Below are 15,328 nucleotides of genomic sequence, written 5' to 3' on the forward strand. Positions count from 1 at the left end.
TGTTTCTCAAAGTCATGAAGGGACTGTCCCTCTCAACAATACATTTTCATGGTATTATGTTGGGGAATTGTTTGGCTGCACTAGTCACTGAGAGCATGCAAAGACTGGAATGCAGGTTTTTCACTGTTTTCACCTTCTCTATAAGGGTTGAGATGAGGCTCACAATTCTGGTTAAGGAGGGGGAGGCCTTGGTGCCGTCATTGTAGTTCCTTCCCATTCCTATTTTTGTCCAAGCCAATTGCATTATCATTTATTAACTTATGAAATTCTATCTACTCTATTCCTTGTCAAAATCTATTTACAAGTTCTCTATTTGAACTACTGTATGTAGCTGGGATTACTTTTATGATACAAGTTTTGCTGCATGACACTATATGGGATTGCTTCCATTAGTTAAAATGCAGTATAATATATGACTTGGTATTGCATTTTGTGTTCTGTTTCTAATATGCCTGGTGTTAATTTCGTATTAGTGGAATATGTTTTGCCACAGTCTACTGCTCAGAGGCTGAAGGCAATTTAATTTAGGTTTCCGGAGTCAGGTTACTTCATTGACTTCGGTTAGTTGTAAGACTGCAAAGCAATTAAGAAGTATAATTGTGAATAATGAGAACATCTGCTGCAGCAAATGAACATTTGTATATGGATCATAAGCCAAGCACAGAATGCATGGCTTACAAATTTAAGAAGTGTGGCAGTATATTCTAGAAGCCTGCAAGTTTTAACTTAAACCAACAAACCCACCTTGAATAACAAACCAACATGTTTGAATTGGTTCAGTCAGAAGAGTCTCACTTGAAGTTAAGGTGATCATATGTTGTGGAAAAGCATAATAAAAAACTTGTCTGCACAAGCTTGCCATTGTTGGATACTAGGTAAAGTATGCAAAATGTACAGAGCCATAAGGAACAGTGCATAGTCTCTCTATAATCAGCCATGGATATAACATTACTTGCAAGCCACTGACCATATGTTCAAAGTGTGTTTGTCTTATTGCAAAAGGCATAGAGTTTGCAGGCTTCAGTCTTCAGGGCCAGTTTACACCACATGCAGTCCGGTGCATTTTTCACTGCATCAAAAAGGCATGGAGAGTAGGTTATATGGTTTCCAATGGCATAGTTCAAACCAATGCTGTTCGTTCCAGGGTGTTCCAGTTCCAGAAAAAAGGAAAATATGCTGCATTTTTCCTGCACTGTACTGTAATACAGTAAAATGTATCAAAAATGCATCCAAGATGCATCGAACCCCAGTACAGTGAAAAAAACATGTGGAACGCATCCCAAAACTCATAAAAAATGCACAGGAACACATAAAAATCGCGCATGCAAAAATGCATCCGGACCAGATCTGGAGTGCGTTCTTTTGATGTGTATAGGCATAAAACTCTAGCTAACCTGACTTGTGCCCATGAACAATAATTGACATAAGTCTAAGCCAAAAAACGCTGTTAGAACAGCACCACTTTACCACAGATGGCAAGATGCTAACTCTAGAACATTGCAAATCTATGGCAGTTCTCCTCTTTCAAAGATCAAAACAACTGTGTTTGATTTCCAGAGACCATCCTAGGATATGAAAGTATGACCCTGGAAATTGTTAAACCTATCAATGCCCTTTTTTTTATTGAATTAAAAAAAATGTTTTAAAACTTTTTATATTTGAAAACTGCACCAAAAGGCATTAATACGCAAGTCTGTGTTGCATAGCATTTCCCTAAATTGTAAATGAAAATACAGCTAAGCAGCAAATTGTCCAGTGGAATGATGTTGGCAACTATGCATTTGCTGGAGTGCTAATATGTCACATGCAGCTCCAATTTCTTCTGACCATTACCATTCGCAGTTTATCCTCGCCTTTGTCATGTTTGTATGCAAGAGTTGACTTGTAAAGTCACCAATGAAATTATTTTCTTTTCCTTACAAAGCATAAAAAGTTTCATAAAATGGAAAGTGTCCTCTACTCTGCTGTACTCCTTTTTTCAATGTACCAAAGGAATTAAGGGTAAAGGCTCCATGGTTTATCCTCTTGATTTGGGAAAAAGCACACAGTATTGGTGTTCAGACTGTTCACATTTTTATGACTGCATGCCCACCAAGTGACACATTGGGTATTGAAGCCAAGCTCAAGATGACCGTATTGGCACCTTTACAAACACACTGGTTATGGCAGATACTATATTTCTATCACATTATTAAATTACACAAATTAGTGTGGTTGGGAATGGGAGGGTGATCCTGGGGAAAGCTGGGGCAAGACCCAGAAGGACGGGTGCTGTGTTCTCCAATGAATGCAAAAAATAAATATTTTACAGTCAGTACAAGAAAAGTAAAAAACTAGATTCCGGGTCCTGTTTTCAAAATATTTCTTGTACCAGAGAAACTAGCTAGAATCTAGAACCGCCACAAGAAACACTTCTATGCATTAAAGAGGAACTATGGGCAGTAATACTAACCTCTGTCCCAACTGTCTGACACATGCGTGGTCTCTCACCGGGGGGTGACATCTTTTCACTAACTTTTTCTGGCCGTCTTGATTGGCTGGTGTGCAATGACTTCACTTATGTGCATGTGTACAGTCATTCCTGCACACACGCAGCTTGCTGGAATGTAAACTGTGCTGTGCATGTGCAGCTCAACATTCCATAGGCTATTGTGAATAGTCAGGTAAATGTATTTTATTGCAGAAGAGACATTACATGTCTCTTCTGCAATAAAAAGGCTGCCTGTTCACAATTTTTATTTTTCCGATTTTTATTAGTTTAAGTTCTTTAAGTTCTTTCTACAAAAATCACAACATTCATCTTCACATGGGTTACTATGGCAGTATGGCAGCTTCTGCACTGTATGATAATAAGTATAGAGGAAGGTGATGGGAACTTTTACTTAAACCAGGCTATTAGTTTACAGAATGATGTATGCATAGTAACTGTATGAAGAGGGGACACCTATTTCTAAAGTGCTTCCTTCACTCGAGGCTTATTTAATAAAGTAGCCAATTACAGAAAACCCAACCAAAATGAGTCCTAAAAGTGTAAAAACCTGCTTAGTGACACACCCGCTTCAGGGGAAGTGCCTCATAAAAACCATACATATAAAAATAAACCCCACCAGGATAAAGCACCTCAAAGGCTACTATTGCGGTATAAAATACAATTTATTGGACATCAAAAGTACAAAAAACACACCAAACTCCTAGGCCAAGTAAGTCAGCTAACCCATGGAGAGGGATCCCCAGCCCACCAAACAGCTCCCCACCTCAACCCCCCATTGCACCTAAGCAACTCTCCCACCCAGAGGACCCTCCCCCCAACTCCAATGTCTCAAAAAGGAGCCCTGTCTCCTAATTTCCCCTCAAATTGAATAAAGTTGTGTCAGAAGCAATAGTTCTGTAGAAGAACCCATAGTAATGCATAAGCTTTTAATTTACCAATGACAGATTTGTGTAAAATGAGCTTTGGTTGCTATGAGTTGAGCTTTACATTTTGCTCTTTAGCCTACAAATATGTTGGTGCTCAGTTCTATTTAAAGAGTTCGGTCTCCCACTCAATGTGTTTTTCCCATGCTTTAATTCTTCCAATATGAACATTATTGGATTTTTTTTATGGTACTTGTCGAATCATGTATTCTTAGCAGCCATTTAAAAACAGTGAGGCATTTTGCCTAATGTTACACAGGAAAGGATCTGGCACCTGGTTGTTACAATCACAAAAAAAAAAGGGGGGGGGGGTTTGTTTATGAACGCTGCTGACTATCTGCAGGTATACCGAGCATCAAAATGATAGAAATTCAGTCAGCACAGATCTACACTCCCCTAACTGATGAGACTGGGATAATTACAAATTATCCCCTGTTGTGTAAAAAACTATGTGCTCAATCCCTAAAGTACTAGTGCAATCTTGTAAACAATCACTCCCACAAAAATGTGATAATTTAGTGCACCATGAAAAAAAAAAATAGTGCATATAAAAATACAATTCTGAAACTACAAATTCATATAATACATAAAAAACATATACTGTGAATACAAAATCGAATGTCTTTGTAAAGTGATCCAAAAAACAACAGCCACAAAATGTATCTAATTTCTCATAAAGTCCCAAAAAAAAAAAAAAAAAGGCCAAAAAAGTGCATATGCATAATGTTCAAAATCTTCAACAAGCAAATCTGTGCAATCACCCAGTGCGATCCTTCCAAAGATCACCCCAAACTGACTCACCAGATGGAGTGGCTGGTAAAATTATAAACCAGCTTCAACGCCTTCTTATAAATTGTCCAGCAAACCGGCTCATAACCCTATTGTTGATATTCCCGTCTTTTTGACCAGGTTCTCTCAAAGAGTTGTATAAGAGGTGTGTAGTTTTAGGAAGAAAGGAGAATCCACATAGCGAAAATCCTTAAAACTGTGCCAGTTTATTTAAAACAACAATACTTTACACCCACATTTTAAAAGTGTCGGCCCGACAATAAGGAACAAACGCTTTTTGTTATGATCTGTATCGCCTCCGGCTGTCAATCCCAAGCTGCGAGCGTGATTCTGGCATGTGCGATGGTGTCCAACGTCCTAGCCCCGCCTGACTAGTTTCGTCATTTGACATTCTTGCTGAGCGGAAGAACGTTGGACACAGCCATCTTTATAGTGGGAAATCCACCCACTCACATGTGTAAAATCAGGACTTTTGATGTATTACAATAGCATTTATCATTTCACAAAAAATAATCATGACATGTACAAAATATTTCCCCAGACCATTTCAACTTTATCATGGGATCCAATTTTGTGCTATTAGTCTATAGTTCTAATACCTTTCAGTACACCAAATGTATATTTATCCACTCTGTATCCACATCTAATTAAAATTAATCTTAGAAAAAAGCTAATTGTTATTATCATACTACAATTGCTGTTTAAAATTTGCCCTAAATACAAAAATTATACATTATCAGAAGCAGTGATCGGCTGACAAGTGTACCTTAAACATACAGCCATATTCATTTTGTTTGTTTATCTACAAGAATGGAGCTATCAGGTTTTCTCTCCATTTGTCCTGTTTACCATTATCCTAAAATGTGAAAGTAAAGGAAAATCCCATATTTTGAGTTGTCACCAGAACAGTAATAGAGGGGAAACCTTCCAATAGGAACACTAATTCTGGTGACTTGGGGGGGGGGGGGTTGAATTGGATTCCCTTAATTAGCAGGGATTTCCCCTCACTTCCTGTTGTTACCATGGGACAGGAAGTAAAGCTAAATCTCCCCAGTGGGACACAGATGGCAAAAAAAAAAAAACTGACGGGTTATGCCCCTCCCTTATTCTATCCCAAAAAAATGTTTTGCCTATAGTTCTACTTTAGCTGTTCTATTTTATGTTGGGGACAGGTGTAGCAACCGAATTCCAGAGAAACAAAAGACATCAACGTATGAGCCAACTCACTTATGTATATTAAACCTTTTTTAGTTTTGCTTGGATTATACGTTTAAATGCTTTTTTTGAGTAAGTTTGACCTGAGTATATATAGTTTTAATTTAACTTTGACCTACATACATAGCAATTACTGCATTCAGAGTATGAGTGTTGATACTGTAGTAGCAATCTGTTCTTTTCCATATAGAAAGCATACAAACAATTCTGTTAATGCTTAGCTTGCACTGTTTTCCATGTAGAGGAAGTGATTATGATCAGGCAACTTTCATTATCCTTAACTTTGGCAGGATTTCCGCTATGCTGTGGCTCAAACATCCCAAAACCTCGGGAAGCCAGTGATTGAGGACAGGATCCTGAATCAAATCCTGTACTACCTGCCACAGCTGTATGAACTCAACCGTGACGTGCTGCGGGAACTAAAGGAGAGGATGTCTCAATGGTACTGTGCAGCTGCTACGTGCATAATACTAGTATATAATCTTTCTAGTGTATACATTTTTACATTAGACTTTTCCTGGGATTCAGAATAACTGATCAGCATTTTATTGTTTTTATTTCTATAGCAATAACATATTTTTCCAGCTTTAGAAAGATTATTCTAATTAGCACCTTCTACAGAACATAAAATACAGTGCCTTGCAAAATTATTCGGCCCCCTTGAACTTTGCGAACATTTGCCACATTTCAGGCTTCAAACATAAAGATATAAAACTAATTTTTGTGAAGAATCAACAACAAGTGGGACACAATCATGGAGTGGAACGACATTTATTGGATAGTTCAAACTTTGTTAACAAATAAAAAACTGAAAAATTAGGTGTGCAAAATTATTCAGCCCCTTTACTTTCAGTGCAGCAAACTCTGTCCAGAAGTTCAGCGAGGAACTCTGAATGATCCAATGTTGACCTAAATGACTAATGATAATAAATAGAATCCACCTGTGTGTAATCAAGTCTCCGTATAAATGCACCTGCACTGTGATAGTCTTAGAGGTCGGTTTAAAGCGCAGAGAGCATCGTGAAGAACAAGGAACACACCAGGCAGGTCTGAGATACTGTTGTGGAGAAGTTTAAAGCCGGATTTGGATACAAAAAGATTTCCCAAGCTTTAAACATCCCAAGGAGCACTGTGCAAGCGATAATATTGAAATGGAAGGAGTATCAGACCACTGCACATCTACGAAGACCTGGCCGTCCCTCTAAACTTTCAGCTCATACAAGGAGAAGACTGATCAGAGATGCAGCCAAGAGGCCCATGATCACTCTGGATGAACTGCAGAGATCTACAGCTGAGGTGGGAGACTCTGTCCATAGGACAACAATCAGTCGTATACTGCACAAATCTGGCCTTTATGGAAGAGTGGCAAGAAGAAAACCATTTCTTAAAGATATCCATAAAAAGTGTTGTTTAAAGTTTGCCACAAGCCACCTGGGAGACACACCAAACATGTGGAAGAAGGTGCTCTGGTCAGATGAAACCAAAATCAAACTTTTTGGCAACAATGCAAAACTTTATGTTTGGCGTAAAAGCAACACAGCTCATCACCCTGAATACACCATCCCCACTGTCAAACATGGTGGTGGCAGCATCATGGTTTGGGCCTGCTTTTCTTCAGCAGGGACAGGGAAGATGGTTAAAATTGATGGGAAGATGGATGGAGCCATATACAGGACCATTCTGGAAGAAAACCTGATGGAGTCTGCAAAAGACCTAAGACTGGGAAGGAGATTTGTCTTCCAACAAGACAATGATCCAAAACATAAAGCAAAATCTACAATGGAATGGTTCACATATAAACATATCCAGGTGTTAGAATGACCAAGTCAAAGTCCAGACCTGAATCCAATCGAGAATCTGTGGTAAGAACTGAAAACTGCTGTTCACAAACGCTCTCCATCCAACCTCACTGAGCTCGAGCTGTTTTGCAAGGAGGAATGGGCAAAAATGTCAGTCTCTCGATGTGCAAAACTGATAGAGACATACCCCAAGCGACTTACAGCTGTAATCGCAGCAAAAGGTGGCGCTACAAAGTATTAACTTAAGGGGGCTGAATAATTTTGCACGCCCAATTTTTCAGTTTTTATTTGTTAAAAAAGTTTGAAATATCCAATTTCGTTCCACTTCATGATTGTGTCCCACTTGTTGATTCTTCACAAAAAATTACAGTTTTATATCTTTGTTTGAAGCCTGAAATGTGGCAAAAGGTCGCGAAGTTCAAGGGGGCCGAATACTTTCGCAAGGCACTGTATTATAGACTGGCTGAAAATTAAATGCACACCAGTTTAGTCACACATTTACCTAATGGAGCACCTTAAAATGAACTTGTAATGTGCCCATGCCATTTATAGCAAAAGCTTCTCTCTTCTAACAGTCCCAACAGCAACACATTCTCACCTTCCCTTTGCTCACCTGATGCTCAGTTTAGCTGCTGGGAACTAATAAAAATACCTTCAGACTTCTAAGTATGGAGGAGCATGGGATTGACTACCCTTTACTCCCACATGACATTATTTGTACATGTTGATTGGCCGCTTATGTACCCAGTGTTTTCAACTTTTCAATTTGGTGGTGGGAAGATAGCTATCAGCCCCATGCAAGCTCAGCAATATTCTTTTTGTCCATTGTAGGAATGAGCACCAGAAGATTGCTGATATTTTTGTCAAGAAGGGTCCTTACCTCAAGATGTATTCGACCTACATTCGTGAATTCGATCGGAATGTGGCCTTACTGGATGAGCAGTGCAAAAAGAATTCTGCCTTTGCTGGAGTTGTAAAAGACTTTGAGGTAATAAGTTAAATGTTCTCTAATAATATGGTAATATTTATCTGGGATATTTGTTTAGTAAAATGGCTGTTTTGACTCCTGTGATCCTTTCTATTTGGGAATCCCTTGTTAACCACTTCAGCTCCGGAAGGTTTTACCCCCTTAATGACCAGGCCATTTTTTGTGATTCTAAATTATGTTGCTTTAACTGACAATTGTGCGGTGGTGCGACACCATACCCAAATACAATTGATGTCCTTTTTTTCCCACAAATATTTTTTTTACTTTCTGCTATATAACATTCCCAATAAAAAAAATTTAAAAAATCTATTTTTTTTATCATTTTAGGCCAATTTGTATTCTGCTACATATTTTTGGTAAAAAAAAATCCCAAAAAGCGTATATTAATTGGTTTGCGCAAAAGTTATGGCGTTTACAATACTACGGGATAGATTTATGGACTTTTTATTTATTTTTTATTAATAATGGCGGTGATCACCAATTTTTATCGGGACTGCAACATTGCAGCGGGCAGATCAGACACTTAACTGACATTTTGACATTTTTTGGGGACCAGTGACATTAATACAGTAATTGGTGCTAAATAATATGCACTGTCACTGTGTAAATGACACTGGCAGGGAAGGGGTTAACACTGGGGGTGATCAAGGGGTTAAATGTGTTCCCTTTTGTGCTTACTAACTGTGTGGGGGGATGGGTTGGACAGAGGCAGAGAGAGATCGGTGATTCAGCTTAGCTGAATCATACAATCTTTTCCTGCCTCTCTGGCTGAAAACCTGCCTGCTTTGTTTACATAGGTAGGCGGCTCTTTTGTCATTCTAGCCGAAGATCGCAGGAGCCCTGCGGCGATCAAGCCCGCTCCACCTGCGGTCTGGCTCCCTCTGTGTCTAATCACTGAATCCACGTGCACATAATCACGTAGATCTATGTGATTATGCGCAGCCGAGCAGCCCTCGTGCAGTAAATCTGCATGGGGCGGTCAACAAGTGGTTAATAAAGCGCAGGTCCAGACAAAACGTAATTTTTAGTTTTGGATAGAGTGAAGAAGGCTTACAGATCCTATTGGGTTTTACTGTTATCCAGGGCTCTGTTAGAGAGATTTCTCCTCACTTCCTGTCCTAATGACAGTGGTTTCAATGGACAAGAACTGAGGGGGAAATCCCTCCAAAGTGGGGGAATTCCGGGGTGTCACCAGGGTCACTAAAACTAGACACTTTCTCTAATTCTGTGGTTTTTTCACCTAATTAACATATCTTATCACTTTCTCATGCACTTTCTGTATTGACAGAGAATATTTTATATGTATGGTTATTTATTTACGTTTAGCACTGCATTTTTTTTATTATATGTATTTTTGGTGTTTGTATATCTGCACTAATTGCATGCTGCTTCCTATAAACCATTTTAGCGCTGACACTATATTTATTTTTGAGAACAAGGTAGGTTGGGTGGGGCTTTCTGCAGATGTGGGCGTATCCTAGGCTGCAATCACTAGTAGTGCCCACTTGCGTGCGTGTCTGGGAATTTGAATGGTGAGAGTGGCTGTCAGCCGGCTGAGGCGGATGAAGTAACAGTATGAAAAGCGGCACGAAGCTGAGGAGAAATCTTGTCTGGTTCTCCGCTCGTGGTTACGTCGCTGTGTGAACGTCAGACATCTCACATCAGAGGCTACACCGCTGGAAGGCGGTTATCTGTCATCTCCATCTTACAAAATTCAATCCCATTTGAGTGACATTGCGGTCCATCCCATCACTGCAATCTGGATTCATAAGGTTTGAGGGTGCCTAAACGATTGCTTGGAGCCATTTAGGACCATCACCGATTAGGATTATCTATCCAGCCCTTCTATAGTCAAGGAGAAGTTTTGGTGCATTCCTACATCCACTCATTTACAGGCTTATCTGACCCTAGCCAGGGGCCATATTTTCTGGTGAGTAGGGTTCCTGGAGGGGTCACAGTCACCTGGAGCACGAGTGGTTTTATGTCTGCACTGGAGCACTTCTTATTGATGCATCACTTATTTGGACATTGTTGTGGAAATGTATTGCACTGAAGTAGTTTTTGGACACTTATTCAGTATCTACAGTTATTTTAATTTTTTTGGGTCACATTTGTATTTCTACTTCACTTATAATTGATTTTTTGTATGCAAGCGCTGTGTTAATTTGGTTTTACACACCAACATTTGGGATATTCTTTTTATTTTCACCTTTGATGATAATGGTAAACAGTACAAATAGAGAGGATGAATCTTCCCTACAGGGGCACAAACAGCAATAAATCCTGACAGTGGTTCTAAACTCTCTACATTCTATCCAAAAAAAAAAAAATTGCATTTAGGACCCTTTCACACTTATGCGACCTTGCCACAATTTTGACGTGACTTTGACTGGACTTGAAGCAATGCCTGTGTAATCTTGAGGTCCATGGACCTTAAGTCACATCAAAGTTGGACCAAAGTAGTGCAGGGACTACTTTGAAGTCACTGTGACTTGAAGTCGCACAGATATGAAAGGTACTCATTGGAAATCATGGGGTACTACTTGTCATGTGACTTTGCAGTCCCAAGTTGCAGGACAAGTCGCCCTAGTGTAAAAGGGGCCTTAGTGACACTTTTAGTTTTGGCTGGACCTACACTTTTAAGCTCACTGGAAGTTACAATCGAATTGGCCAATCTCCTTTAGATCTACCAACAGATTGTAGTGCATCATTTTCGAAATCGACTTCTCAGCTGTCACGATACTTCAGGAAAGTTGTTTATTTTCTTAAAGTAAAGCAAAACATTTGAAAAAGAACAAAACAGAAAGGTTAACGCATCAAAAGGTGGGAGAGTGGTGCTGCGTGTCTTCAGAGTGTAGGATGTTCTTTTCTCATCTTTGCTTGATCTGTTGATATAGTTGTCTTTTATACTATATGTAAAGTCGATGTCAGCAAAAAGTGTGTCCCAAGAAGGTAGTAATTAGAAATATAAAAGTAACACCCACTCTTGCATATATGGTTTGAGTCTATAGTAAGGTACATAACTCCACCCAACATAGAAACTCAGATTAGAAATATATACATAGCAAAATGGCTTCTCTATCCTTCACAAAGACATATTAAAGTAACCTTCAAAACTAACACATTACATTATAACATTCATATGTAATTCAGAGACTTTTATCATTTAAAATAATATTAAACTCTAAATCTCTAACAATTCCCTCAATGCACTATAATCAACTAATAAAAGTGCATTCATCTTAAATAAGAAATGTCTCTGATCATCTTTTTTTTATAATACAAACAATACAATAAACAATAAAACTGGAAATGTCAGATAATGTACATAAGCACTTCTACAAATCCTGGAGATTTTCCTGTGAAAAATATAGTCTATTGATGGAATGAAATAGTTACAAGACCCCGTTCAGACAGGGGCGACGCGACTTGCTGGGGCGACCTGTGAAGCGACATGCACGGACTTCATATCATTGAAGTCAATGCAAGTCGCCTCCAGGTCGCCCCAAAGTAGTACAGGACCCTTTTTCTAAGTCGGAGCGACTTGTGTCGCTCCTATTTGAACGGGTCCTGTACTATTCAATGGTGAGCGACCCACCGTGACTTGTCAGGCGACCAAGTCGTCTGACAAGTCGCGCTAGTGTGAATGGGGTCTAAATCGTTATATTATTTATTCATTTAGGTTAGTTTTCCATCCAAAGGATTTAATATCATCAAAGATTTTCTTCCTTCGATTTCATAAATTTTTTTAACTTTTGTAAAACTCTTACATCGTTGACCATATCATATACCTATTTCAATGTAAGGAAGAAGTAAATAATATCTTTGATATGTAAATTTATATTACTCCATACTATAAATTATTAATAAATAAATTCTCTTCTATCCTAGGAAATGTCTCTATAACTAAATGATTTGTACAATATAAGCTTTTATACATTACATCTTTCACACCAAACAATTCTAAGTATGATAAGTAATCACAACTCTCCATTATTCGATTGCCATATTCATTTTTATATTATCTATCTATCTATCTATCTTTCACCAGTAAGCAACTCTTTTCTATGCTCTTTTTTTTCAACATTTCATATTATTTAGTTCAAAAGTAACTCTGTTTGAACACATTAAATCAGATCCTTATCTTCCACACAAGCCTATATGTACTTTAACTATATCTTTTTTTTTTCTTTCATGTAGCTATAATTAGCATCTTCTTCAATAGAAGTATATATCCATAAGTCATGTAAAATTCCTAAATCTATTATTTTTAAAATAAGATAAATCTATCCTCTAATTGATAATAATGCTTCAAATATACAATTATTGTACATTCTTGTTATAGCAGCCCATCCATCTAACTTTCCCAAGTTGTGTGTGTTATAACAAAATGCGTTAAATAAAAAAAAATTCTATGTTTACAGGTTTATCATAATATGTGTTTCTGTAAAATAACTAAGAAACCTTGATGTAACAACTATAATGTAAACTAAACTAGTACCATTATTAGCTGTTGCAGTTATATCAATCTTCCAAGGAACTAGACTAACAAAGGTTGTGTAGGAAAACGTATCAAATTTCAAAGTCAACACGGAGTCACTTATGTTTCCTTCCATCTTGACACTACCATCAAGATTAATACAGCAGATTTTACACATAATATTCCCATAACTATATAATCCATTCTATTTGAATAAGCAACACAATGTGTAAAATATTTTCAGGCTCTAAACACTCATATCCTCCCATATCAGACAATTCATAAAAAAATTCATATATGAGAATCACATCTCAACTCCCCCTCTCATAATGATGAATGATCAGAATGTCTCTTATGAAACAAGTCCATATGAGGAAAACGTTAAAGTCCAAAGTTTCTTGATAACACAATTAGAAAGGAAGTAATGATGAAAGCAAAAACAAAAAAATAGTGACAAACAGGTTTAGTTGTGCTTGTCTCATGGTCATAGTGGCATTCAAAAATCCAAACAAAGAAAATTATTTTCTTTAAACTTGGAAACAAAAGACATATCTAGGAGAGAAAATGAAAACAAGTATCAATTTCTTATCCAAAAAAAAAATAAAAATAAATGTTTTTCTTAAGTAATGTTCATTGATCAATATGGACCATTCTAGGCTCATTAACTAATAATAATGTAATCAGCGCAAACGATAAAGCAATTTAAATTAAAAAAACAATATAAGTGTATGCACAAGGCTGCCAACAATCAGTGCCAAACCCAAAACACCAGTGACTAGATAAATAAAATTATTGCTGCGCCAAGTGAATTAATCAAAATAATAATACAGTGTACATATAAAACTCATAATCCGAAAGCAACCTAATGCTTATATACATAAATCATACAACAATCCTAGTGTAAAAAACAGTGATACATAAAGTCCCAATGGTGAAGAATTATAAGTGATCAATAAAATCAAATAAAGAAACCAATCTTCATCCGTGATCAAAACAGTGTAAAGTGCTCCATGCTTCTCTCCAGTGCTCCCAGTGGTTAGTGCAAGATTAGCAGCTCACCTTAGGGATAGACTCATAAGAGTCATACACGCTTTGGGATGTATATGGATACCAGCCTGGTCTCCCCTTTTCATCTGCTCCGGCTGACACTCCACGTGGGCCAGGAACTCAGTATGAAATAAAATGGAAGAAGGGATCTAGTGCTCTCTGGATTTTTATCTATTGAACCAATAAAGCATTGAAAAGCACTTACATTCTCATGCACTTGAGCAGTGCCGGCTTACAGCGTCAGACAGTCAGACTGTGCAAGGTCTGTGTACCTCCAAGGACCGACGTGCTATGAATAGGCTCCTCCCCCGTGTGCGGGGGAGGAGCCTACTCATAGCACGTCGAAAATTATTCCTGACAAATGTCCACTAAAAGGAGAAGAAGTGACTTTTTCATGATTAATTACACAACTGTGGCTCTGTCTCTCACATTGCGTCATTTGAGTCAAGAAATATTTATCTCTCACTTCAACTGACAAGCCTTTCTCTTCAAGATCCAATTGTCACTAGGCAAATCTTTATGAATTAACCCCCCTTGCATTTCTTTGTAATAACACTTTTTAGTGTAACCTGAGGTGTTAGCAAAACAAGTGGTGCACAACCCACAATGCGTCTGACTTATAGCATTGTACAATGCACACTTAACACATTTTTACTGATGAAATTGTCTCATCATCCACATACACTAGAAGGTAAAATGGTTGAGAGAGATCTACATTAATCAGAAATACTGAATTTATAAGGGGTTTCTTTAGATCTTCAAATGATTGTATATAAGGCCTCTCCTATTATTAAAAATGTTTGCCTTCTATCCTCAGTAAGCCTCCATAATTCATTCGGATTTACTCAGACAGTTGCTTTGTCTGCAAAAATCTGAACGAATTCCCAAAAAAAGTTGACAAGGCCTAAAAATCTTCTTAAAACAATTACATTAGTAGGTAATAGCAGAGGCGTAACTAGAACCTTCAGGACCCCGGTGCAAGAAACCATGAAGGGCCCCCCCGGACCCCTGGCCGGGGCCCTTCCCTTCAAGCCTGGGGCTCTTCCCACTGCTCCTGGGGCCCTTTACTCTAGTTGCGGGGCCCTTTCACAAGTTCTGCAGTGGGCCCTCTTCCTTCCATCTTGGGGCCTCCCCACGGTGGTGGAATGCCAGGGCCCAGTCGCAAGTGTGACCTTTGCGATCCTGGAAGTTCACCCACTGGTGTCAGTAGTTTTTATTTTTTGGTATTTTAATTGTATTATTTTTTATCATTTTATGTTATTTTTTACAATGTCACTGACTATGGGTCTGTCCATTCAGAAAAGAAAGGAGCTGGTAAATTACATATTTACCGACCCCTTCCTGGTTCTCTATTGTGACACATCCCCTGCAGCAGCCAGCAGGAGAGGGGAGGGAGAAAGCCGGCAGCACAGTGGGGGGGGGGGGAGCAGGGGAGCACACGGGAGCCCAGAGACAGCAGAGCACAAGTGAACTGGATAGGAGGAGTGGCAGGGGCAGCATACAGAGGAACCAATCTCCTCCAAAAAGGAGGACAGTGATTTCTCTACATGCTGCCCCCCCCCCCCCGCCGCCATTCCTATCCAGGTGTACAGGGGA

At 38.6% G+C, this 15,328-nt stretch overlaps 1 protein-coding gene across 1 annotated transcript in view; it reads left to right on the forward strand.

The window, feature by feature from the left end:
- FGD6 (FYVE, RhoGEF and PH domain containing 6) overlaps positions 1-15,328 on the forward strand; it is a 189,724-nt gene that overhangs the window by 113,690 nt on the left and 60,706 nt on the right. The window contains exons 6-7 of the mRNA XM_082254731.1: positions 5,709-5,860; positions 8,049-8,205. Coding sequence (XP_082110857.1) covers positions 5,709-5,860; positions 8,049-8,205 — 309 coding nt within the window. The remainder of the gene's footprint in view (positions 1-5,708; positions 5,861-8,048; positions 8,206-15,328) is intronic.

The sequence above is a fragment of the Pelophylax lessonae genome (genome assembly GCF_965119305.1).
Source record: "Pelophylax lessonae genome assembly, chromosome: 4".
Lineage (NCBI taxonomy): Eukaryota > Metazoa > Chordata > Amphibia > Anura > Ranidae > Pelophylax > Pelophylax lessonae.